This window comes from Doryrhamphus excisus, linkage group LG4, assembly GCF_037039965.1.
Source record: "Doryrhamphus excisus strain RoL-2023G ecotype Guam linkage group LG4, RoL_Dexc_Guam_v1.1, whole genome shotgun sequence".
In the NCBI taxonomy this organism is placed as follows: Eukaryota; Metazoa; Chordata; class Actinopteri; order Syngnathiformes; family Syngnathidae; genus Doryrhamphus; species Doryrhamphus excisus.
The window spans coordinates 10,097,940-10,121,745 of NC_136360.1; the positions used below are offsets into that span (position 1 = coordinate 10,097,940).

Genomic DNA, 23,806 nt, shown 5'->3' on the forward strand with positions numbered 1-23,806 from the left:
CTGTCTCAAGTCCTCCTGTGCCGTCTGCAGGGAGGACATCTGCTGAGCACAAAGCGGGAAAGAAGGAAATGCGCTCCATTCATCACAGCACAGAATAGCAGTATCACAATGGAACCTGGAAAGTTGAGGATAATGTAGCATGAGGTCGGTCCATATCCAGGTTGTTTTCCACTATAGGGATCAGTTATTATGGAGACGATCTGTTCCAGGGTCAAACCTTTCATCATATCAAAATATTTTACCCTTCGTAAACTGTCATGCACATGTCAAAGGAAACGATAAGGACATGTACTGATTGGTGTCACCTTACATGCACACTTGTACTCAGCAGCCTGGACTTGCATGAAACGTGTGGCTAATTAGCATAAGACTCACCAAAATGACAAAGCAGTAAAAAGCTAAACTTGGTGAATGTCACAATCTGAAATACAGCGGAACCTTGATTAGCGTGTTTTACCTCAGTTTAAGTACATTCAAATGTGTTCTCAATGTATTGTTATCACAAAACGTCCTCAGTTTCCTACAATGAAGCTAGCTTTTAACATTTAAGGTTGCTTTTACCTTCTACATGGAACCCAGCTTCCTCTTTGTCGTGAGTTACTTCTTTAATTCAATCTTTCATTATCAAAATGCTGGTATTTGAAACTTTTGGTGGCCTCATTTTGGGTTATTGAGGTGAGAAAGACTATTGAATTCAAGAAATAAAACACAAAAGTGTCTTGTTGCAACATAGTGTCTTTTAAAACTGTCACATCAAAAATCATGTCTTCAGTGAAGGTAAAAGTAACCTTAAATGTTCATTTGAATTGTTTACTGCATGTATATCATTGTAAAAGTATATAAATATATTTGTGTTTAGATTTTTTTATATTATTTTGTATGGGAAAAATCAATTCAGTTCTTGTCGGCTTTGGTTAGAGTCATACTGACATGACGCTAACCAAGGTTTCACTGCACAAGCACCACTTTACTAAAAAACATTTTCTACCATAATAGTGTGAAAGAACCTATTGGAAAATTCTATTCTATTCTATTATATGATATTCATGTTGCGTAACAAATGGAAATGTTCTGTGTCAAAGGGAGGAAAAAATATTGAATATTGAAATTGATGATGTGAAACATGAAGTGTCCACACTTGCTTCCTAATCAGCATGTCACACACAGCGTGCCACACATTAGCGCTTCATCTGCTTTGACATTTCCCAGGAATATTCCTGGGAAATGTGTCGCCGCCGCCGCTACACCAGCCGAGCACAAGTGGCAGGACTCAAGCACAGGAGGAACGTTAATGAATAAACTCAAAAGGTTACAAGAAGACGAGGTCGAACACAGAAATTGGATGTGGTATTCAGAGGGAGTATATTTAAGACAGACATCGGTCATTCTCACAATTTGGTGCCATTTCAGCATCGTGTCTTAAAGAAGGAATCATTTTTTTCTTATTATCTGAGTAATGGCTTATTAAAGTTTATTATTATTATTATTATTAAACAAGAGAAATAGTATATGCGAGCTCAGGATATTGACTTCTAATAATTATGACCAAATTCTTGGCATGTAATATTGTTCACATGTCCTGTTCCATTTTAATAACCACAAAGACACTCAAAATATAATTACATTTTGTATGTAATATAAAAAAAATACAAAAGAAAAGCCCATTCATTTACTTAATCACTCTCACCCTGAAAATAATTTATCATCTAGTTTTGCTATAAAAAGAATGCACACATACATATATCATCTCCAGTCATATACATACACACACACACACATATTTGTATAGCATAAAAGCCAGTCAACTCCATCTTACACGCTGATGTATTGTAGTAATTAAAGTTTCAACAATTGGCAGGGTGAACTGAATTGCTTCCACTTGACATTGGAAGTCTTCTGGTGGTTGCCCACCACAATTTGTCAAGTTATCATCAGCAAAAAAAAGGCTGCATGCGACCCTCATTAATGGAGGGTATCCAGTCAAGACATGAGATACATATATAGTATACAAGGTGCTCGAAAAGGAGTGGAATAGAATGCAACCAAGGCAAAACATCATCAAGGTCAGACAGCACTTTTTCTTTGGCTCTTTTCCACCACTCGTAACTCGCCTCCTATCTACTCAACTTCGCCTGTGTTCACCATTAAGAGCCTCACATGTGGCCAAAAAGTACATTCAGAACTTTTGTTCATTACCCAAATGTCTACAGTGGATTGAACTAGTTCTAGTCCATCATTAAAACTTTACAATAAAGTACTTAAAAATACACCAATTAATGAGGGACAAACCTACAAATTAGTTCATCATTAGTTCCTCAGTACTGTAAATGTATGTGCCTTCCTCAGGAAGTAGTGTATTTATGTGTACCTTATTGTAAAGCGAGGCTGTAATTCATTTATGTAATTACTTACATTAAAATATTTACACCAATTTATTGATTAATTATCATTCGTATCATGTCAAGCCACACATCAGTTTTGACGGCAGACGGAAGCAAAGTGTAGAGTCTGACGCCAAACACTTCCAATTCCAATACATGATATGTATTTCCAACTCCTGGACACATCACAAGTCCTTCTCGGAATGGAACTTCCTCTTTGTCACTGGAGACCGTGAGATGCATTCATGGACAATCCGAAAATCCCAATAATGTGTTTATTATGCGAGTATGTGAGGTCTAAAAGAAATACAAACAAAATCAACTTACGGAAGCACAATTTTATGCATTTAAGTTTGATCCAAAAATACATCTACAATCAAAACATGTGAATTCATCTTAAATTTGTGTCTTTGAATGCAACTCCATGGCTCGTAATAGAACAGATACTGTAAGTGTGTATCAGGTGTTGTTCTACTAGTAAACAGACTAGTGTAATAGACTAGTAATAGATATTCAGACATACTGTATATGGTAAGTTTTTGCTTGAATTCAATTTATTTGGAGATGTTTATACATACACATATGTATAATTGTGTCCTGTCAATTATCTTTTTGTTCATAAAATACAGTAAATTCCATTTCACTCATAGTTGCAAATGGTGATTAATCGTGACTAATTAATTTGAAAGCTGTGATTAATTTGATTAAATTGTTAATCATTTCACAGCCCTGGTTTTTCTCTGTTTGCAAATAGAGTCATAAAAACATTGTAATAGAACTGTGCGTCACTGAGTTTGTTAACTTCCTAACTACCTGGGTCTGCCAGAAAACAAGAAGATGTAGCAGGAGGGATCAGGAGTCATCAGATATTCTCTTTAAAAAAAAGGTATAGACGTGTGTGCTCTCGTTAAAGACCATGGCAGTACACGAGAGTTAGTGTTTTCAAAGTATACCACGGTATTAAAAAGTCACAGCTTCAAAAACACTTGACAAGTTTACAAGTGGTGACCTGCACATTCACCATGCCAAAAAATAATAACGTAACAGTATGAGTTTCTTTTTATTATTTATGTTGTGACCTTCTTGAGCCATTGACTGAGCCAGTGATTGATTGCATTTTTCTTACTAAGAAAATACTGTATGTGTCTTGTGACATGAGTTGCTTGGTTCAGTAGACTATACCATCAGAATCTGGTACCGGCCTAATGCCGACCAAACCACATAAAGAAGCATCAGAAGAACATGATTTTGTCGTATTTATATTTGTTGTTATATTTGTTTTCGTCTCTCACAATGTTATTCCTCTCTCCTACAGTGTCCATTAAGATTACATGCAAATTCATAATGGCCACTTGTGCAAATTAGATTGTTTCTCTACACTTTTTTTATTGTACAATTCTAACAATACATTAAGCCTTCAGATGTAAAAACAAGAAAAACACTCACATGTTTAACCAAGCGGAAAAGTCTTTAACATTCTTAAGTGCAAAAAGCAGTTAGCTGCTGTTACGACTCAAAACAATAAAACGCTCAGCCTTAGTTTTGATGTGAGTTGCGGAGTATAAAAGTGTTGGGACACCGCTGTAGTCTTATGCTATGTTTATGTTCCTGCATTGTCCGTACAATATTCCTACTGACGCGGCCGTGGACCTTTTGAGGCTCTGCGTCAGGGTGGGTTGAGCACGTACTGTGCAACAACACTTTTATTGCAAATGTCGATCCAAAATTGGTGAAGGTGGGTTTTACGCCCTGTGAGCTAGTTGTGGACACAGGAAATAATGCATTAAAAACTAAGATATGTTTTATGGAATGTCAAGCCATGAGAGAGATTTTGGAGGGGGGTGTTAATAGACTGTGATGTCATGGTTTATGCTTGATTGCAATCTAATTGCAGATCACACAACCTTCTACTAGACATAAAAAAATTCATCTAACCATACTGAAACTAAACTTGTCAAGGACAAGCGGTTGCACCTTTTAATTATTTGGAGTGTGACTCCAGCTTATACTTTCAGTCTGTTCCGAGGTCAAACCGTACATTTCCCTAGGGTTTTTTTTCCTCTCTTGGTATCCAATGTCAACCTTTAAATAGTGTTTCCTTATTACAGGAAAAATCGTCATTCCCTATAGAGCACCATAGGTTTTTCCATGCACGGTGATGTCCGTCACACCGTGAACTTGCGTGAGCTGCTGGCAGTGAAGCGATGCCAGTAATTTCCTCTGCCCGGCCAGGGTGGGGACAAAGTGCTCTGTCAGAGACACGGCGGCCCGGCTGCCTACATTGCTGAAGGGAGGGACAGAGAATGACTAACAGACGGACAAAACAAGGAAAAAGTAGGGATCATTCTCTGCTCACCCATAATGAATCTTGTGAGCCGTTTCCAGGCCCAGACCCTCCACGTGGAATATGACCGACGTCAGCACTTGCGGAAGAGGGTTGGTGAAGGAGATCTCCACCGCCATTTTTTCCCCGACAACGGCCCTCCCGATGGGCTGTGCGAGAGAATAATATTAGTCATTTTTTTAAAAAAACTATTGAAAGCCACCCGGGCGGCACGGCGGTCGAGTGGTTAGCACGCAGACCTCACAGCTAGGAGACCAGGGTTCAATTCCACCCTCGGCCATCTCTGTGTGGAGTTTGCATGTTCCCCCTCTGCATGCGTGGGTTTTCTCCGGGTACTCCGGTTTCCTCCCACATTCCAAAAACATGCTAGGTTAATTGGTGATTGCAAATAGTCCATTTGTCTTTATGAATGTGAGTGTGAATGGTTGTTTGTCTATATGTGCCCTGTGATTGGCTGGCGACCAGTCCAGGGTGTACCCCGCCTCTCGCCCGAAGACAGCTGGGATAGGCTCCAGCATCCCCGCGACCCTCGTGAGGAAAAGCGGCAGAAAATGAATGAATGAATGAATGAAAGCCACCCCTGTGATGTTTTGCTCACTTTTAAGAGGAGGTCTGGTGTCCTGAGTCGGAAACTGAACTGAGTGGCCAGGACCTGCTGGGTCTCCCTGACCCGGCCCGATAACGTCAGCATGAGGGCAGCCTGGTCTACCAGCTGGTCCTTATAGTCTTTGTACTCAAGCATCCACTCCAAAACCTTGACTAAAGAAAAAAGATGACACCTTATTGAAATGAAAACTGTGCTGATTTGTTTTCGAAACAACAACTCACCCTCAGTGGGGAGCAGGTCCAGGTCGGTGTGGTCCGTCTTGACAGTGGCCTTGTGGACTCCGGTGTAGTACATCACCGCCACCTGGCTGTGCATGAGGATATGGCGATGCTCCGCGCTGCTGTTTCGCAACGTGATAGTCAATGTTGCATCCTTCCCCATTTGTGGACCATCACCGTCCATGGCCACCGCGATGGCGACATCCTCCGCAGTGGGAGAGGAATACGCCTCCGACTTGGAGCCATACCGACACGCCGTCTCCACAGCGATGCGCTCAGCCTCTGTGCCTGACAAAAACCCCAACAAAAAAACATCTTTATAACCAGAGGCTTAGATATTTACTTAAAGTCTATGCTTGATGATACCTTCAGGGTGTTTGTAAAGATGCGTGATATCACTGCGCTCATCAGAGCCTACAGCCTTGGTGCTGATGAGGTGACCCACAATCTTTTTCTCACTGTGGATTTTCGAAAAAGTCCCATCCAGGTTCCTCTGCCAGTAGATTTTATCGCTATTCACCTGAGGAGCGGCAGGGGAGACAAATGCAAAGTGTCACTTTTGACAGCCGCCATATGGCTCCATGTTAATACACAGGACACGCAGCCACACTGTGAACAGCAAACTCCTGTAGGTTACACACTTATCAACTTCATAGGTGGACTCAGACACTTTACCTCTAGTTCTTATGTGACAGCATACACACTAGAATTTGGCATTTCATGTGGAGTTTTCTGACTTCAGCACCAAGAAATGTTCCTATGTTAACCATGCTTGCTGTTAGCATGCTAGCTGAAGGCAAATTTTAACGTTCCACTTTGTTGGGTTACTCCCAAAGTGAAAATAGCTACTAGTTAGCTCTTTCTGTACATAGAACTAATCTTTCTGATCTTTTAGCGTGCTAGCATTCTGTATGTAATGTGATGTTTTAGCACTTTAGCGCCTGTCCTTTAGTGTAAGCCACCCGTCGCTATTTCATATTGATCTGTGGCGATCAATATTAAGAGAAAAAAGTTGTAATCTCAGAGAAAGTAGCGTAAAGTTAAAATAAGAAATATATATATATATGTTATATTTTTTTAAGTTGTAATATGAGAAACATAAAAAAACGAATGAATGAAGTAAATTTGGAGGTAAATAGGTTGTTACAAGACTAAAGTAACAAAATCATAATTACGAGAAGAACATTTTAAATAGTCGCTAAATTAACAGCAGCAGTAAAAACAAATAGAACAGACAATTCATCATAAAGATTTTAAAATTTTTAAAAGAATGAACTCATACTACAGTGTAAGGAAAAATAATGCAATTTTATTAGCATTGTTTAAATATTTAAGAAAAATGTTCTTAAATAGGGAGGCACGGCAGTCTAGTGGTTAGCGCACAGACCTCACAGTTAGGAGACCAGGGTTCAATTCCACCCTCGGCCATATCTGTGTGGAGTTTGCATGTTTTCCCCGTGCATGCGTGGGTTTTCTCCGGGTACTCCGGTTTCCTCCCACATTCCAAAAACATGCTAGGTTAATTGGTGACTCCAAATTGTCCATAGGTATGAATGTGAGTGTGAATGGTTGTTTGTCTATATGTGCCCTGTGATTGGCTGGCCAGGTTGTACCCCGCCTCTCGCCCAAAGACAGCTGGGATAGGCTCCAGCACCCCCCGCGACCCTCGTGAGGATAAGCGGTAGAAAATGAATGAATGAATGTTCTTAAATAGCACACAAGCACCCTGCATGACAACATTATCAGCGCTAACACTCCATTTCATTAGGGATACTGCCAAAAATGAATACAAGTTCAAGATAATTCTATCCCATATTTGTGCTCTGACCTCTGCAAAAACGAACGGTGAGTCATGCTTGAGGAAGACCTGACCGTTGCGGATGGCAGCGAGGGAGGCAGGGCCACAGCGGAAGGTGCCCTGGCTGGTCTCCTGAGGCGTGGCGTCCAGCGCTTGCCATCCTCCCATACCTGGAGGCAAATCGTGGCGAGCCATCCAGCAGTCATTCCACACGTGGAAGTTCCTGGAAGGAAAATAAAACCAGAATTGATAGTTAATAAATGCACATCAATTACTCGTGTAGGATGTTTATTTTTGGTTAATCTGTTGCTGAACACACGTTACTTCATCTGCCAAATGCATCAATGGCAAACAGTCAAACCTTTATCAGGTGATCTGAAGCTTCTCTCTCGTTGGCTGCTCTCAGTTTTTTTCACATGGGACACAGCTTGTTGCCATCTCTCTTTTTATCTGCAGCCAAATTTCGTGTTTATTTTCATCTAATGTAACCACAAAAGGCTGTGACAGGAAGCTGCTGCAGGCCCCCAGATTTACATGACTTGGTTCAAGTGACACAATTTCTACTTTTTCTGAGGATTAAGGAAGATTGAAATATGGTATATTAGAGGGGCATAAACAGATGTAGTGGCGGTCAGTGGAGTAAAGCTGTTATAAACTTGTTATAAAACAGTGGCGAGGGAGAGACAGTACAATACAATTACTGATACATAACTGACATATAAATAGTATGTTTAAAGGTCCCCTGTTGGGCAAAAGTGATGTTTTATTGATGTTCTCGCAGTAATATGTGTCCCTTGAACTGGCTTATGAGCACAAAACATGAGAAAAATTTATCATCTCCCTCACTTGATTGCTCCACTTTCGAGAGAAGGCGTTCAAACACTTGCTTTAGAAGTTGACGCTTTCATGACGTGACCCCTTTTTCGCTGTAGCAAACTTTGGTGTTGGTGCTGGATTAAGTTCGAGGCCGGGGTGGAACCGTGTTGCCTGCTAACTGACTCAAACAACAACAGTTTCATTTTCCATTTTCCTGGCCGGGTTCTTCTGCACTTATTTGGATGCCCAAATGGTTTCCATTGGTGTCCATGTTTTCAGAGCATTGTAATAAAGATGGGCTGATTCTGTTCATGTCGTGGTTCTATGGAACAAATGCTCCAAAGTGCTAACAGCAATGCACAAAATGAAACCTCTTCCTGCCTGTTTGGAGGCAGGAGACGAGGAAAACGCATGCACCTGGCAATACACTTGTTAATTAAATTATTATTGTCTCAGGTCGAGTGCCCACCAGACATTCATTCATTCATTTCATTTTCTACCGCTTTTTCCTCACAAGGGTCGCGGGGGTGCTGGAGCCTATCCCAGCTGTCTTCGGGCGAGAGGCGGGGTACACCCTGGACTGGTCACCAGCCAATCACAGGGCACATATAGACAAACAACCATTCACACTCACATTCATAAAGACAAATGGACAATTTGGAGTTGCCAATTAACCTAGCATGTTTTTGGAATGTGGGAGGAAACCGGAGTACCCGGAGAAAACTCCACACAGAGATGGCCTAGAGTGGAATTAAACCCTGGTCTCCTAGCTGTGAGGTCTGCGCGCTAACCACTAGACCGTTGTGCTGCCCCCCACATTTTTTTTCCAAATGAGAAATCTTTTGTTCATTCATTTTCTACCGCTAATCCTCACAAGGGTAACAGGGGTGCTGGAGCCTATCCCAGCTGCTCTCGGGCGAGAGACAAGGTACACCCTGGACTGGTCGGCAGCCAATCACAGGGCACATATAGACAAACAACCATTCACACTCACATTCATACCTATGGACAATTTGGAGTCGCCAATTAACCTAGCATGTTTTTGGAATGTGGGAGGAAACCGGAGTACCCGGAGCAAACCCACGCCTTAATCCATGCCTGAACCCAGGTCTCGTAGCTGTGTGGCCTGTGCGCTAACCACTCTCCACCGTGCAGCCGGGGATTAATCAAATAGTAATTATTAGATTTTTTTTTTTTCTGTATCCAGACCTCACAATTCAGCCTTGATTTCAGTCCCATCTGGTGACAGAAGTCACTTGAAATATTTCATGATGAATGAACGTTATCCTTCCAATGGTGAACCCTATATGTGATGGTGTTTTTCTTTATCACACAGTGATAAGAAACATCTGTTTCCACATCAATAAAGCGGTGTGTCATGATGAGTAAAAAGTGTATTACTGGACACAGCATGACAGGGATGATGTGTGCACACACCAGACAGAGTCAGCATTCAGATGAGCTATGGGTTCCAGGTTCTCATCCAGGTACACATCTGTTGTCAAGGAGACGTCGGTGTCATGGGCTGAGCTGAAGTTAGTCACAGTACGACTGGGAATGCCCAAACACCTCAAAACTGTGAGACAGTTGGACATTTACCATTGGACCAAAAGTAAACTTTGTGTCATAAACATGAGTAAAGGCACGTTTACCTGTTGTGACGATTCCAGCAAAGATCCAACACTGGCCGTACTTAACAGGGATGCCGCTGTTTTTGTGGTATTCCCTCAATATTTCCACACTTCCGCTCCAAACTGTGGGACATGTTCCTTGCGAATAGTTTCCTGACCAGTTTCCCTCCACAACACCCTGGTCATCACGAGAGTTGATCTAATAGACAACGGGAGGTTAATTAAAAGGATGCAGGGGGCCACTTAGATACACTTTATGGATTAAAGATGCTAAAACCAATCCAATATAGGCCAATAAATTCATTCATTCATTTTCTACCGCTTTTCCTCACGAGGGTCGCGGGGGGTGCTGGAGCCTATCCCAGCTGTCTTCAGGCGAGAGGCGGGGTACACACAATCCAATCCAATCACAGGGCACATATAGACAAACAACCATTCACACTCACATTCATACCTATGGACAATCTGGAGTCGCCAATTAACCTAGCATGTTTTTGGAATGTGGGAGGAAACCGGAGTACCCGGAAAAAACCCACGCATGCACGGGGAGAACAAAATGCCAAGTAGCATTACTTATTTATGAAATGTACAAGCAAATGTATAACGGAATATGTAGAATGGAATATTTTCGTAGTTTGAGTATAGAAAAAGTCTATGTTATTAACATGGACTTCTGCCACCTTGTGGCCATTTTTTGGCTTAAAACTGCACCAAACATGCTATTTTCTATTGTGGAGTTGTATCATCACCTCTTTGTGCTTCTCCTTCAGTAGAATCCGGCAGCCCTTTGTGCAATATTTATTTTTCTAAATTTCTTAGTCTTTTTGTCAAGAAAAAAAAAACTCAGTATAAAGATGTGTACAAAAACGCATAAATATGTTTTTGGCAGTGAGGTTGAAAAAAAACGCTAGCATGTGAGTTAATAAATATATTAGTGACAAAACATAAAAAGAGTGAAGCAGAATTCAAACCGCAATGTGAGGAGGGATGCCTGAAATATCTAGTAATTTCTCAATTTCATTATTAAATTATTTTATTTTTACAAAATTGGATCACACTTTGCTAACTCTTCCTGTCTTGAACCGCTTGCACACAAAAGTGTTAAAATGTGTCCTCTCCATGGTGGCGCTGTCATTAAATCCCAATGTTTGACCCCCATAAACGAACAAAAAAGCACATATGCGTACAATTTGAGCATGACTGGTTGGAAAACATGGCTACCATCAAGCAAAACCACAGAACTTGGTGTTGTCTCACCATGGCTGACACAACTCGCACCACATTAACAGGGTCACCCCACCCAGATGGAGGAGTCCCACTCTTCTCCAAAACGAAGAGGCATGCAGCCAGTATCCCTTCATCAAACTGAAAGCAAAAAAATAAATAACAAAAGCAGCAAATGACTCTCTGCTTTCCTTTCAATGATGACACGACAGACACGCTCACCTGTCCATAGTTCCATGTGCGGACTCCAATCTGGTCCCGGGTGCCGTAGTAGATGCGTCCAACCTCGTTGAGGACATACTCCTTCCTCTCCTCTTCAGCGTCCATGAACACTGCGTCACCTGGTACAATGGCGCGTACAATACGTATAACATCCATATTGGCAGCCACAAAATACATTAATACAACCCATACAGTAAATGTGTCATTTCATATATTCAGGTTAAAAACACACCAACATATCAGTGTGTAATGTGTGGGACTGTATTAATTAGCTCACTTCATATTTGATGTATTCATGCTAACACAATTATACTTTTTAATTTTAGTTACATTTATACATTTTCAGAGGTAGGCAGTTTTACAAACACACAAGTCTGTGACCATATTCATTTAGTGCAGTCTTTAATGTTATTTCATACAGGCTTATATATGCAGTTGTCATGTTCTTCCTCAGCTGGAGCTTAAAGGGGACCTATTATGCTCATTTTCGGCCTTTTGCATTGAGTTGTGAACTCCTATAGAGCAGGTACACACAATAACCAGCACAGAAAGCGTTGTAGTTCTTCCAGAATCTGACTGAACAGTCCGAAGTTTGTCAAGAAAAGAGGTTACTTCAAGATGTCTCTCAATGGTAAGTACCTTTAGCATTTTAGTGTTAGTGTCATGTGTTTTGCGGGACTACCAGTGTTTAAAAAAAACTTGGTAATGGTACACAGATAAGCACAAACCTCATTATGTGAAACTTTGGCATCGTTTAACACGACAATACAACATTCTAACTACATTTATAGGTAAGAAAAGTGGAAAAAAGCATAATAGTGCAAGATATGAGTCTAATTGTGTGACCTTTTTTAAAGTATGTTGTGCAATATACGTAGATAATGAATTATATTTATGCATGCAACTGTCCTGTTCCTTCTTAGTTTGTGCTCAGTCCGGAGCTATAAGTGAAAAGTTGTGTGGCCTGCGTGCTAACCACTTGGTTCCTGTGCAGCTATTTTCTGCAATTTTGTGCCCTAAAATAAATTTTGCATCTGATATTGCATACTTTATGTATAAAAGATCAGATTAGTGTGTTTTTAAAAGCCATTTTCATCATATACACTTACTGTGACTCATGTTTAAGAACCCATAGCAAATGTAAAAACTTCATAACAGATGAGCATTTTTAGCTGAGCTGCATCCTCATAGACTTTATCCAATAATAACAATAATCATGTTGTGCAAATTTGTAGTGTACATTGGGGAGGGGGGTGCCAATTAAGAAAATCAGCATGCTACTAAGCCACTAAGGGCTGACAATAATGTGCCCCTGGACAAAGCGCTAACAGCAACAGGTGTCAGTCAGCATATTTGGTGTCCTGAGTACTTGCTAGAAACCAAAACAACTGGACAGCGATGATGAGTTGGGATTTGGTCAGCATATTTTGTTTTTACCTTCACACCAGGGATTGAACAGAAGATGGATGTCATTAACGGGCTCATGTGCAGAAATGGCCTGGCCACTCGGGTATTTTGTTTCCACCTGGAGGCGATAGCGACCGACAACGGCAGTGGCGGGGGAGCTGATCGACAGCTTCATCCTTGCGCCATCCCGCTCCACCACAACGGCCTGCCAGCAGTTATCCTGCGGCACATCCACCAGGGGGATGATGATGTGAGTTCCCTTTGACACTGTTGGCAGAGGCCCTGAGGGCGGTAAAGGGAGACATGCAGCATGAACAAGTCTTGCTACGCCTGAGAGAAGAGCATGTGCATCAGAAAAAGTGGATTTATTTGCTTGAAGACACACCTGCATTCCGACCTCACTGGCTATGTTTGGACAAGAACACTACAATGTGTTGCCCTAACGACATATAAGCATACATAGTATAAGCAATGCATTCTAATAGTAGCAGGGACCAGCCATTACTTCCTCGGCCAACCCCCCCTCCTCCCCCCATCATAAAACGGGACCCCCGCCAATAGAGGCTAGTGTAGTGGCCTCATTAATGCAGTAACACGCACACAGTAGTGGAACCGTGTCTCTGTGAGAAGCAGTTATGATGTCTGCACATAAAAGTGCATCAAAAAAACATTTTGACAAGCGCCGTCACACACATGCTGGTCTAAAAGATTCAGCGTTTGCAAAGATAAGGCTCGCTAGTCACTTTTGATTGACACTGTCAGTCAAACACTTTTCGCATGGATGTTTATTTATTTATTATTTAAGGTGGTCGCTTGCCGTGCTGAACAGCAAACTGAGGGGCATTCCTCCTGAATGTGAATGTGAGCGTGAATGGTTGTTCTTGTTGTCTATATGTGCCCTGTGATTGGATTGGCCTCTCGCTCGAAGTCAGCTGGGATAGGCTCCAGCATGCTCGCGACCCTGGTGAGGATAAGCGGTATAGAAAATGGATGGATGTTCCCATCAGGATTTTATGCTGCCGATACCGATCCTGATAATCCATTAGTGAAATCGATGAGTTCTTCCTGTAGTAAAAGTCCCTCATTATGTAAGACTGGAAGTCCCACACACGGCAGACATGCTTGTTCTGAATGCTGCAGTTTGAGGGGATCGATGTTTTAAAGCAAGATACCGTCCGATTGCGCTGATATCACCCGATACCGATCTGTGGCAGATCGATCGGAGCACCCCTAGTATTAACATATATAAACACCATGTCCTGAGTGTGTGTCTCTCTCTCTCTGTCTCTCTCTCTCTCATACACACACATTATTTGATCTCAGCTGCAGCAACACTCTAAAAAGCAATCTTTCCACGGGCAGTAATTTGCCAACCAGTTCCACAAGTGGCGCTGCGTTAGATGTCTGAAACGATAACGTTAGTTAACAACTTGATGCTTTGCATAAAATCACAATCTGCACTTCTCATTGAGAAGCAAGAAGGCAGAAACTCACTCAGTGAAACTCATTCAGTTCCACCAACATCGTCTGGTGCACACCGTGGTTACATCATCACTATAGGCATATACATGACCTGATATTCAGGTTAGCAAAGTACTAACCCAGGGCTAATATCCAGGTTTTTAAAAACCAGAACATGAGAATATTCAGGTGGTGCACAACCGTTCCGGTAATGATAGTGTGATTTGACTGCATGTAAACGTAACCAGTGTTGTTTCTGTCGGTATTAAACAGGGGTTGGACACATTAATATGTATAACTGTGGTTAAAGATGTTGGATTTTTCAACAATTGACAAAGTAACACAATAGGGTATTGAATGCGTGTTGTCTGGCCTTGATGCTACAATTTACACCGTTACAAAAAGCTTTAGGAAGCTCAAATGGCAACACAGCTTTTTGTGTTTCTTATTCACTTAATAAAACATTTTCGGCATACTACTGCCATCCCAACTAAACAATTCTGTTTAACCGCCGCCGTCTGGGATGTCAGCTCGGATAGGCTCCAGCATGTGCCCCCGCAATCCTAGTGAGGATAAGCTGCAAGAAAATGGATGGATGGAATACAGGAAGTGAATAAATGTACTGCAAGATTAGGATTAAATAAGCTTTGCTTCTTCCTACTCCTTTTGGATACGTGGAACTGTGAATTGAATTATGTGATGTATTCCATTGTATTCCACTTGTATGCACCTTCAAATAAAATACAAATACAAAATCAATCGTTTCAGCACCTCTTCTCTGAAAAGTGGAAGAAAGAAGTGAGAGAGATGATTGATTTTTCTCATGTTTAGTAGGAGGCCTTTAAAATGGCAATATATAACATATATTAAATGTGCCACTATACACTTAGAGCAGACTGCTCGACTCATTCATAGTGACATGAATGCATATCCATATTGCTGAATTTATCTTAGCACACTGGGGGATGCAGCCATTTGATTGTAATGATTAAGAGTAATACAGTACAGCAATAAAGTCTTTTCCCACTTTAATGTGCCTGCAGCAGGCATTACATACCATCTCTGCAAGTCAACCAGAATGCACAGGACCTTAGTTGCCATTCATCAGGCTCGCCTTCAATCCCGCAACAGGTGACATTGTGGGGAATAGCAAAATTGTCTGAGCGTGCCGCCATTTGCATGCTTTCAGACGGCGCCGCATCTTGAAAATTATAGCCCATGGCCTGCCTCTCGCAGATTGCGCCAACCACAAAGTTATCTTGATCAGCTCAAATCACTGACTTTCATTCAAATGTTGAAAATGTATACATTATTGTTTCAAAACTGGCTGTGTGCTTGAGCATCCTGCTGCACGCTTTTTTTGCAGTGCACAGATATCAGCAGTGCAGCGACGCCTGCAAACTAGCGTAAGCTGCCAGCTGGATGACTCTTTGTGGTTTAACATCAAACAGGCTGGGACAGCGGAAAAGTGGTCCCTCGTTTGGGTTTTTTTATCCTAACAAAAGAATAACGAGCCTCATTAGGAGTCTGCTCATAATGTCACGGCTTTACTGTTGCATACACCATTATTTACCATTCTAAATATGTGATAATACAGGTAAATACAGGATGTACAGCATCCATCTTTCACTGTTTAAAAGAAAAACCCAAGATTTTTACGTTTTAATGTTTTGTCATGAAGCACTAATTTGTCACTTGAAGGCACCATAGCTTCTGCGAGATGCAAAAGTGAAATCTATCCAGTATTTACTGTAACTTCTACTCGTCCATGGATCACCTTTCATTACCTATACATTTTACACTTTAAATGCATCTTCAGTAAGTGGGAGGCATAATTACGGTCGGTCGTACATAATTATGGTGGGGCGGTCCTACAGTAGAATCTAATCTCATATTTACAGGTCACTTTTATTGCAAATGTTGAGCAATCAGAGGAGAACACCAATGTCAAGCCAGGAGGAGGGTTTTGAAGAGGGGATGACTCATTTTCAGTGGATAGTAAATTTAATCCGCTATACATGCTGTACGCCGAGTAGAATATCCAACTTTTTATCATTTTATACTTATTATATAAAATGGCTTGCTGAAATGTGACGGGTGTATTTTTGTGAGACACTATAGCTGGCTATAATTGTAGGATGCGGCTAGGTCTTTGTCCTCCGTTCCTGTCTCACATCTGCCATAGTGTGTAAACAGGAAGCTCAAGCTCCTGTGGCTGGTGGCGGGAGCGCGGTGGTGACTTGTCACTGGAAGGGATTTCGCAGCAACAGCGCAGGGCCGAGCGCTCAGCATCTGAGCTCTCCTCTCCGGAGCATAGCAACCAGAGCTGTTACCATAGCAATAGTAGCCAAAAAATCCACCACAACCCCCCCACCCCTTCTCTCTCTCAGGCTTTCCATCAATTTCCCACAGAATAATGCAACGGAACATCTATTTTTTTCTCACACGGGCTGCCAAATGAACATAACCGCCAGCAAAAAAAAATCCCACCAACTTGTCGGCGGCACATGGCGTCATTGAAAAAGGTTTCTGTCTGTCCAATTTAACAGCTGCCATTGTTGGATTAAAGGACGGGCCATGTGGTGGCACACAGACATCCCACACATGCCTCTGAAGGCTGTTTTGCGAAGAGGGACGATGCACTGACCTGTTTTCAGTTCTAGGTGAAGTTTGTCTGTGTTGGCGTTGAAAGGCCGAGACAGCGTGATCCACATAAGGAATTTCTGCCCCCTTCGCACAATGCAGTCGTTGCTTTGGTAGAGATCAGTGCGGTGCTCCAAGCGGTTCTGTGCCATTTTACTTTTCAGCAGATCTATTGATTTCACATTGAGGGGCAGCTCTGAGGAATGGAGCACAGAGGACACGGGAGTTTAGGTGGAGACAATTAACAATACGTAGGAGATGCCAGGTCGGTACCACTGAGCTCGCTATCTTCCGTCGCAGGCTTTTCCCCGGCCTCCCCATCATCCATCGCTGTGACCAGCGTGTCCTTGATGTCATCCTTCTCCGACTCGGGACAGCAGCACGGGCCGACACCACGCAGCCACCTCCAACAGGCATTATCCTTCCCTTCAGGTGCCTCCTCGTCATCGTCAGCCAAAGCCAGGCTGACGCTTGGAAATCGACCCACGGCTGATGAGTCTCCGAGCGAGCGTGTCTCCACGGGCATCCTGGGGACAGGGCATCTGTAAACAGTTACCAGGTAGAGACACCTGTCACTCAGGCTCAGCCCTAATTGGAGAAGTCAACAGCTTCGGCATGGTTAAAAGCTACAACACCTACAGTGACCAAGGAGCTCATTCAATTAGTGCAATCATGTGGAAGACCTGATTCGTCGGTTCATGCAGCTGAGCTCAGCAGCTCCTATAAGCCATCTTATTAAAACATCATCCATTACTGATGACTCACTGTTAATTAGCGCTATCATCCTTTTTTTTTTTTTTGCCTGACAGCCAGGCCACCTCCTGATCGCAAAGAAATCCTCAGACAATGGCTGCTGTTGCTTTCCCAGTAAATATACCCTTAAATCATCTGCTGCAGAAAATTATCAACATGCTCCAAAACAAAAGCAGCATCAAAAGCTCTTTTCATGGCAGTATGAAGAGTGCAGCATTAGGGTAATTACAGCCATGCTTTTTGTCTCTTCACAATCCTCTGTAAATATTAGGTGACAATAGTGGAACTGTTGATGCATCTTTTCTGGCCTTTACACAGTTGTTTTGTACAGCATGGTTTTAAACCCAAAGCGAGTCTTATTTAAAAAGCAAAGTAAAAGCTGTGTTTTTTTTTGACTGGCTGTTTGTTATATTTTATTGTACTCTTTTGCAAAACATTTATAATATACCATTTCATTTAAATGTAATCTTTGTTAGCCTGCTTCATTCACACCAGTTAGACAAAGTCAAAATGATAATTTTACAAATATATGATTAACAGTTCTCTTTCTTTGTTTCGTGTGGAAATTTTGACATTCACATGTTGAAATGACAAATGTATTCCCCTAAAAACTACTTATTTTCCCTCAATAAATACATCAATAAATACAACTTTATTTCCTACTCATATTAGGACTATTAAGAGTATTGTTGTAACAAAACATTTTCATTCTAGGAAAAATCTTTGGTGTTATTCTGCTCCTTACAACACTGACATTCAGAACTATAATTGTTATTTTCCCCGTTATGTCAAATACTACATTATACATACAACAAATTCCGACACCATTATGATAGCAGTATTGTCACAAATATTTTTTACATCCCTGCCTTATCTTCCTTTGTTATTCTGCTCAGATGACACTGGCATAAATGTAGGAGTTGAGAACTCCCCAAAAATTCCAAAAAGTAAATTTCATTGATTGAACTTTAAGAGTTTTGTGCTTATTTTTTTCTTTCGTTACGTATTCTGCTCAATGCAACATGATCATGGAAACAGGAGTTCAGAACAATCAGAGAAATCCATCCATTTTCTATACCGCTTATCCGACCAGGGTCGCGGGGGTGCTGGAGCCTATCCCAGCTGTCTTCGGGCGAGAGGCGGGGTACACCCTGGACTGGTCGCCAGCCAATCGCAGGGCACATATAGACAAACAACCATTCACACTCACATTCATACCTACATATGGACAATTTGAAGTGGCCAATTAACCTAACATGTTTTTGGAATGTGGAAGGAAACCGGAGTACCCGGAGAAAACCATATTTGTTATGAGCTGCTTTTGAGTTATTCTGTTCCACATGACACTGACAAGTATACAGGAATTCAGAACAGTTCCCCCCTTGGAGGATGCGTACACTCACACCTGCCTTTACGCCTTAGTTTATGCCATCAAAGATGTCCAGATGTGATTCATTGATGCTGACTTTGAGTGATGAGTGGAACAAAGCCTTCGGGAAGTCAGTGTGTGCTCTGATTTACAAGTGTGCTCACATTGCGTCTTCCTAAGAGAAATTATCCGCCACTTACTGAGCAAACATTTCTGTGAATGTGCCAGTTCAGCCAGTTGAGTAATTCTCAACTGTAGTCCCTGTGCAGTTTCAAGTATTGCTGTCGAGGCACAAACAACAGGGCTTCAAACAAACAGCAACACCAACAATGGACTCGCATTGCATTCATTTGAAAATGGCACCAAGACAAGGAGTGGGCTGCAGACAGACAGGCAGGCAGACAGTGAAGAAAACACCTCAAAGCAGCTGGAGTGTGTCATCCTGCTGCTGAATGGCTAGGGCCCTTTATCAATGCACTCACACAAAAACAACCTGATGAAGAGCCAAGATATGTGCATAAGATCACATTCTTCTTTTGGCACAACGTCAACTCTTGCTGGCAGCACAAAGTATATATACTGTATATGAGATGCAAAAAAATGAAGATAATATTGAATAAAGTAGAAAAATATAATAACATATTTTTTTATTTTAAAATTGATCCCTACTTGAAACATTTGTATATTTTCATGGCTTCATGCAATTCAACTGTGTTAGTTTCTAAAAAAAATAAAATAAATCTTAATTTAAAAAAATATATATTATTTTGTTTCAATTTTAACGATCAATCTCTTGGATGCAAGAAATTATTATGCAACACACCATATTGACTACTCTGACGTGTCTCCATCGTTCCGGCGCTGTTAGGTTGTAGTGTTTTTATATCCTTGTTAAAACATATTGTTCCTGTTGTAGTGTTTTATTCCTCCTTCTCGTCCTCCATGAACCTAAGATTCATTTACATTACATTTAATTCATTTGCAAATGGAACCCTGCGATCGCTAGCAAAGAGGATACACAAGAGTGGTGCACTAAGGAGATTGAGTGACAAGCTGGTTCTCCCTTAGCCAAGCCGACTGTGGAGGCTGGCTACACATACTGAGGGAGCTGGACAAGTCTCCTACTCCCACATGAGTATACACCACCCTCTACTGGTAGCAGTAGTAAATACATATACTGTACGACCGAGTACCACACCACAAGGACGCAGAACACAATGCACATTCATTCGCTGTTAAAAAGAAGTATGTAAAACTGCAAACTAAAAATATTCAAAATCTAATAATGGTATTAAGAAGAATAATACAAGGTCAGGCAAAATAATCTGACACATTTGTAGGTTAAATAAAAGGCAAATAAAGTAAAGAAACAAAAGAGTGAACCGACCGACTGCGCACCGCAAGAACTGATTTAATTTTTAAAACATAATGAGCATAATAGAATGGCATTATGTGTACTTTTCGAAAATAAAAACACTTTTGTTTCTTTACTTTATTTGCCTTTTATTTAACCTAGAAATGTGTCCGATCATTTTGCCTGATCCTTTATTAAGGTGGTTATTTAATAGAATAGAATAGAAGCAGTAGATATTGATCAAACTTAAGATTTGTCCGCTCAAATACTAGCATCCACTTCACTCCAATTCACTTTTTCTTGACTCTCTCGAAACATCATGGGAACTGCAGTTCTTTTGGCCACAAATATGTGCACTATTGTTTACGGGGTTTTCACACATCATAATTTCATGAGAAAACACAAAACCAACAATAAATGGGCAGTTAGGTTGGGGAAATTGTCATACGTCTAAACATTTTGGGATAAAGTCATAACATTTTGAGAAAATATTTACGTGAATAAATGTGAAATATTTGTAATACTAAAATGTATAAAATTGAAAGGATAAAAAGTTCATATTAATAATATAATACGCTTTGTCACCCAGATGTCATCAAGACGGAAGTGTCTTTTTCTCAAATCTAAATCTACTTAGCTTGGTTTACAAAATCTAAAACAACAAGTGTCCCCGGCATTCTTGGATTTTTCAGTTCTTGTTAGGGCACCTTTAACTTGGAGCATCGTATGTAATATATATGTAATAATAGCACGTAATACTTAAATATACGACATCCAGTGACGCACAATCTGTGTGGCAGTGCAGAATGAAGCCATGACGAGATCATAACAAGTCAAGAAACCCCGGGAAGCTTCTCTGAGTAACATGCCAAGAGTGAATGTTGCTTTGTTCATCCCAGTGGTGCACAAGCAGCAGCCTGCAGGCAAACTGGTCATGAGTGAGTTGAAGGGTGCAGCCTGGCTGCATCACCACCCTCCTGCAGGGAAACCATGTTCTGCGAGATCTGGGCTTTTGTTTGCCAAATGATAATCATTCATGGAATTTTCCACATGTGATGCAATAGTGTGACAGCAGGCGCCTGGTTGCTTGGAATGTTGCACACCAGGTGATTTTAAAATGTTTGACTACACGGACAACATTTTGTAATTAGCTGCTGCACATGTGAGCTGTGGTATCTGCATCGTGGGCGTGTCTGTCGTGTTTCTCGGTCAAAAAAAGCCCGCCAGCAGACTTTAATCTGGCCCATATAGAGTGTTGCTCCATGCAGGCCTTCCACTGTAGCCGCCTCGTAATTTTTGGCAGCAAGACAAGTGCCAACTTGGATTACATTTTCACTTCATTCTGAGAGGGCCCATTTTACAATAAACATTAAAAATCCAGCTGTGTGGGTGGATATATACCCACGCGGAACACTATGGCACATACTATGGCATCTCGTTGTGCTTATCAGGCTTGCTTTCTTAGTAACCACAAAATATATTGAAGTTTTTGATAATTAGGGACAACTACAACGACTACAAGGGAATTATGACGTCTCACTGATAAATTTGATGACATTAAAGATAGCGTTGATGTGGCAAACCCATACAGTGCAGGTGAGCAACTCATGCGCTCCTGTTTCTCCCCCTTGTGACATACAGCATATCATATCTTTCCCAGAGCTCACATGTCAACAAGCATTTACTTTCTGAGGCCTACCTATTTCGAATACAAAGCCCTCTAAAAAAAAAAACCCAACAACATTGTATCGTTTGATATACATGTTGTAATTACGCATTATCAAGTCGATGATAACTGGGGATGTTCTGCTGGATTTTATGCTGCTGATACCGATAATCCATGAGTGAAATCGGCCAATACCAATACCGGTTACATACACACAGTGTAAATGTTTAAATGTACTACTGGCTAATTTGGGATCACCAAGGTTTTTTCTTGTGAGAGCAACTTTTACATTTATTTTCATAGCTTATTTCAAGCCAATATGCTTGTTTTACCAGAACTTGAACAAAATGCTGGTATCCACAACTCACCTTTTGTATTCCACAATGTATTTATTTCTATCTAGTCTTCTTGTATTATTAATTGAAAACCTGAATCAAAACCAGGTTTATCCACCTCTGCTAGGTCCCTCCAGCTGCAACCGCTGCCTTCTGAACCGCAGATGCAGCCGTCTCCCTCTGTGCCCGGAGAGGAGATATAATATCAGTGTGATACCAGTGTGCACAAAGCCCGTTTCAAGCATGGCGCAAACGCTTACTCGTCACCCCTGCAACCCTAATGAGGATAAGCGGCATACAAAATTGATTTATTTAATTTCCCGCCCCTTTCAAATTTCAGACAAAATTAGGAGATACATGTTTTCAATGATCTGCAACAGCGGTACTATATTTCAAACTTTGTGACTCCTGCTCTATAAAAGATGCTACTTACTTGTTTACACCATACTGCAAATATAATATTTTATGTACATCAGTGAAAGTGAATTGATCAGCGTGGCAATTCAAACACTTTTGAGTGAATTATGGTGCATGAAATCTGTGGTAGGAGTTTTGAACGTACAAGTATGTATTTTTCATTTCTCAATCAAAGGCTGTTTGTTAACATAGTTTAAAGAGAGACGCAAAGTCACACTCACTCAAGTCAGTGAAGGAAGAAATCGTCTGTTCCGGGAAGCTTTGTGGTTTATTCTCTCTTGGACCGGTTGCATGTTCACGTCTCCTTTAAATACATGGAACACACCGAGGACACACCCTCTTGCCGCACACACACATGCACGCACACACCCACACATACTGGTGTTGGGAATTTCGATAGTGGGGCTAAAACTAAACTACTTATTCCTGATAACACAGCTTCTTGTATACTCAGAAAATGCAAGTCTTAAAACGAAAACTTTGAAAAGATTTTACAGGAACAATTAGATGCTTTACCTTGGTGCATGGTCTTGGCTCTTGGCCCGTTGCCTGACGTCAACACCTGAATGACTTTGTAAAAGAATGGGTGGAGAGGAAGGCGTGCCAGTCCATCTACTATACAATTAGATCAGGATACCACAATGTAAGGTCAATTGGTTCTTGTAAAAATTCGACCAAATGATAGGATAACTCAGTAAAGACACAATTGGTAGAGGGTACATAACAGAAGTTAAAGTTTTCGTGGAACTTCACATTTTAGCAGATTGGTGATATTTGCTCACTAGCCTACTCCTTGAAAAATATGATAACATAAACAGGATAGCAGCTTCACATTCCTTTCAAACCTGAACACATTTGTAAATAATACCAGAGCGTGTAATTCAATTATGGAGACACACATGAACACAAGAAGCTTTCAGGTAAGGCAAGTGATACAATTTAATGTTGTTTTTTTTTTGTACATATATACGTGTGGATAACGGGCGTTATTTTTGGACATACAATAAATGGTTTTGCATCACCGTTGAAAACGTGCGACAATGTGTGACAACTACAGTATAGGCAACAACGTGATCATCAGGTATAAGCTTCCAGTGTTAAAGCAACAATAGGAACATTTAATAAAAGTAGCCTAATTAGTTACCGCCAAAAAAATCTGT

At 41.1% G+C, this 23,806-nt stretch overlaps 1 protein-coding gene across 1 annotated transcript; it reads right to left on the minus strand.

Annotated features, from left to right (window-relative positions):
• Positions 1-23,295, minus strand: LOC131129952 (protein-glutamine gamma-glutamyltransferase K-like). Its single transcript, XM_058073944.2, has 15 exons — positions 22,868-23,295; positions 17,026-17,294; positions 16,757-16,948; positions 12,679-12,930; positions 11,242-11,360; positions 11,053-11,160; positions 9,817-9,994; positions 9,602-9,740; positions 7,379-7,571; positions 5,917-6,070; positions 5,554-5,838; positions 5,324-5,484; positions 4,738-4,874; positions 4,553-4,665; positions 1-115 (listed from the first exon to the last, which is right to left on the minus strand). The coding sequence occupies exons 2-15, from the start codon at positions 17,276-17,278 to the stop codon at positions 6-8; spliced, it is 2,394 nt and encodes a 797-aa protein (XP_057929927.2). The 5' UTR covers positions 17,279-17,294; positions 22,868-23,295; the 3' UTR covers positions 1-5.
• Positions 23,296-23,806: the final 511 nt, after the last annotated feature.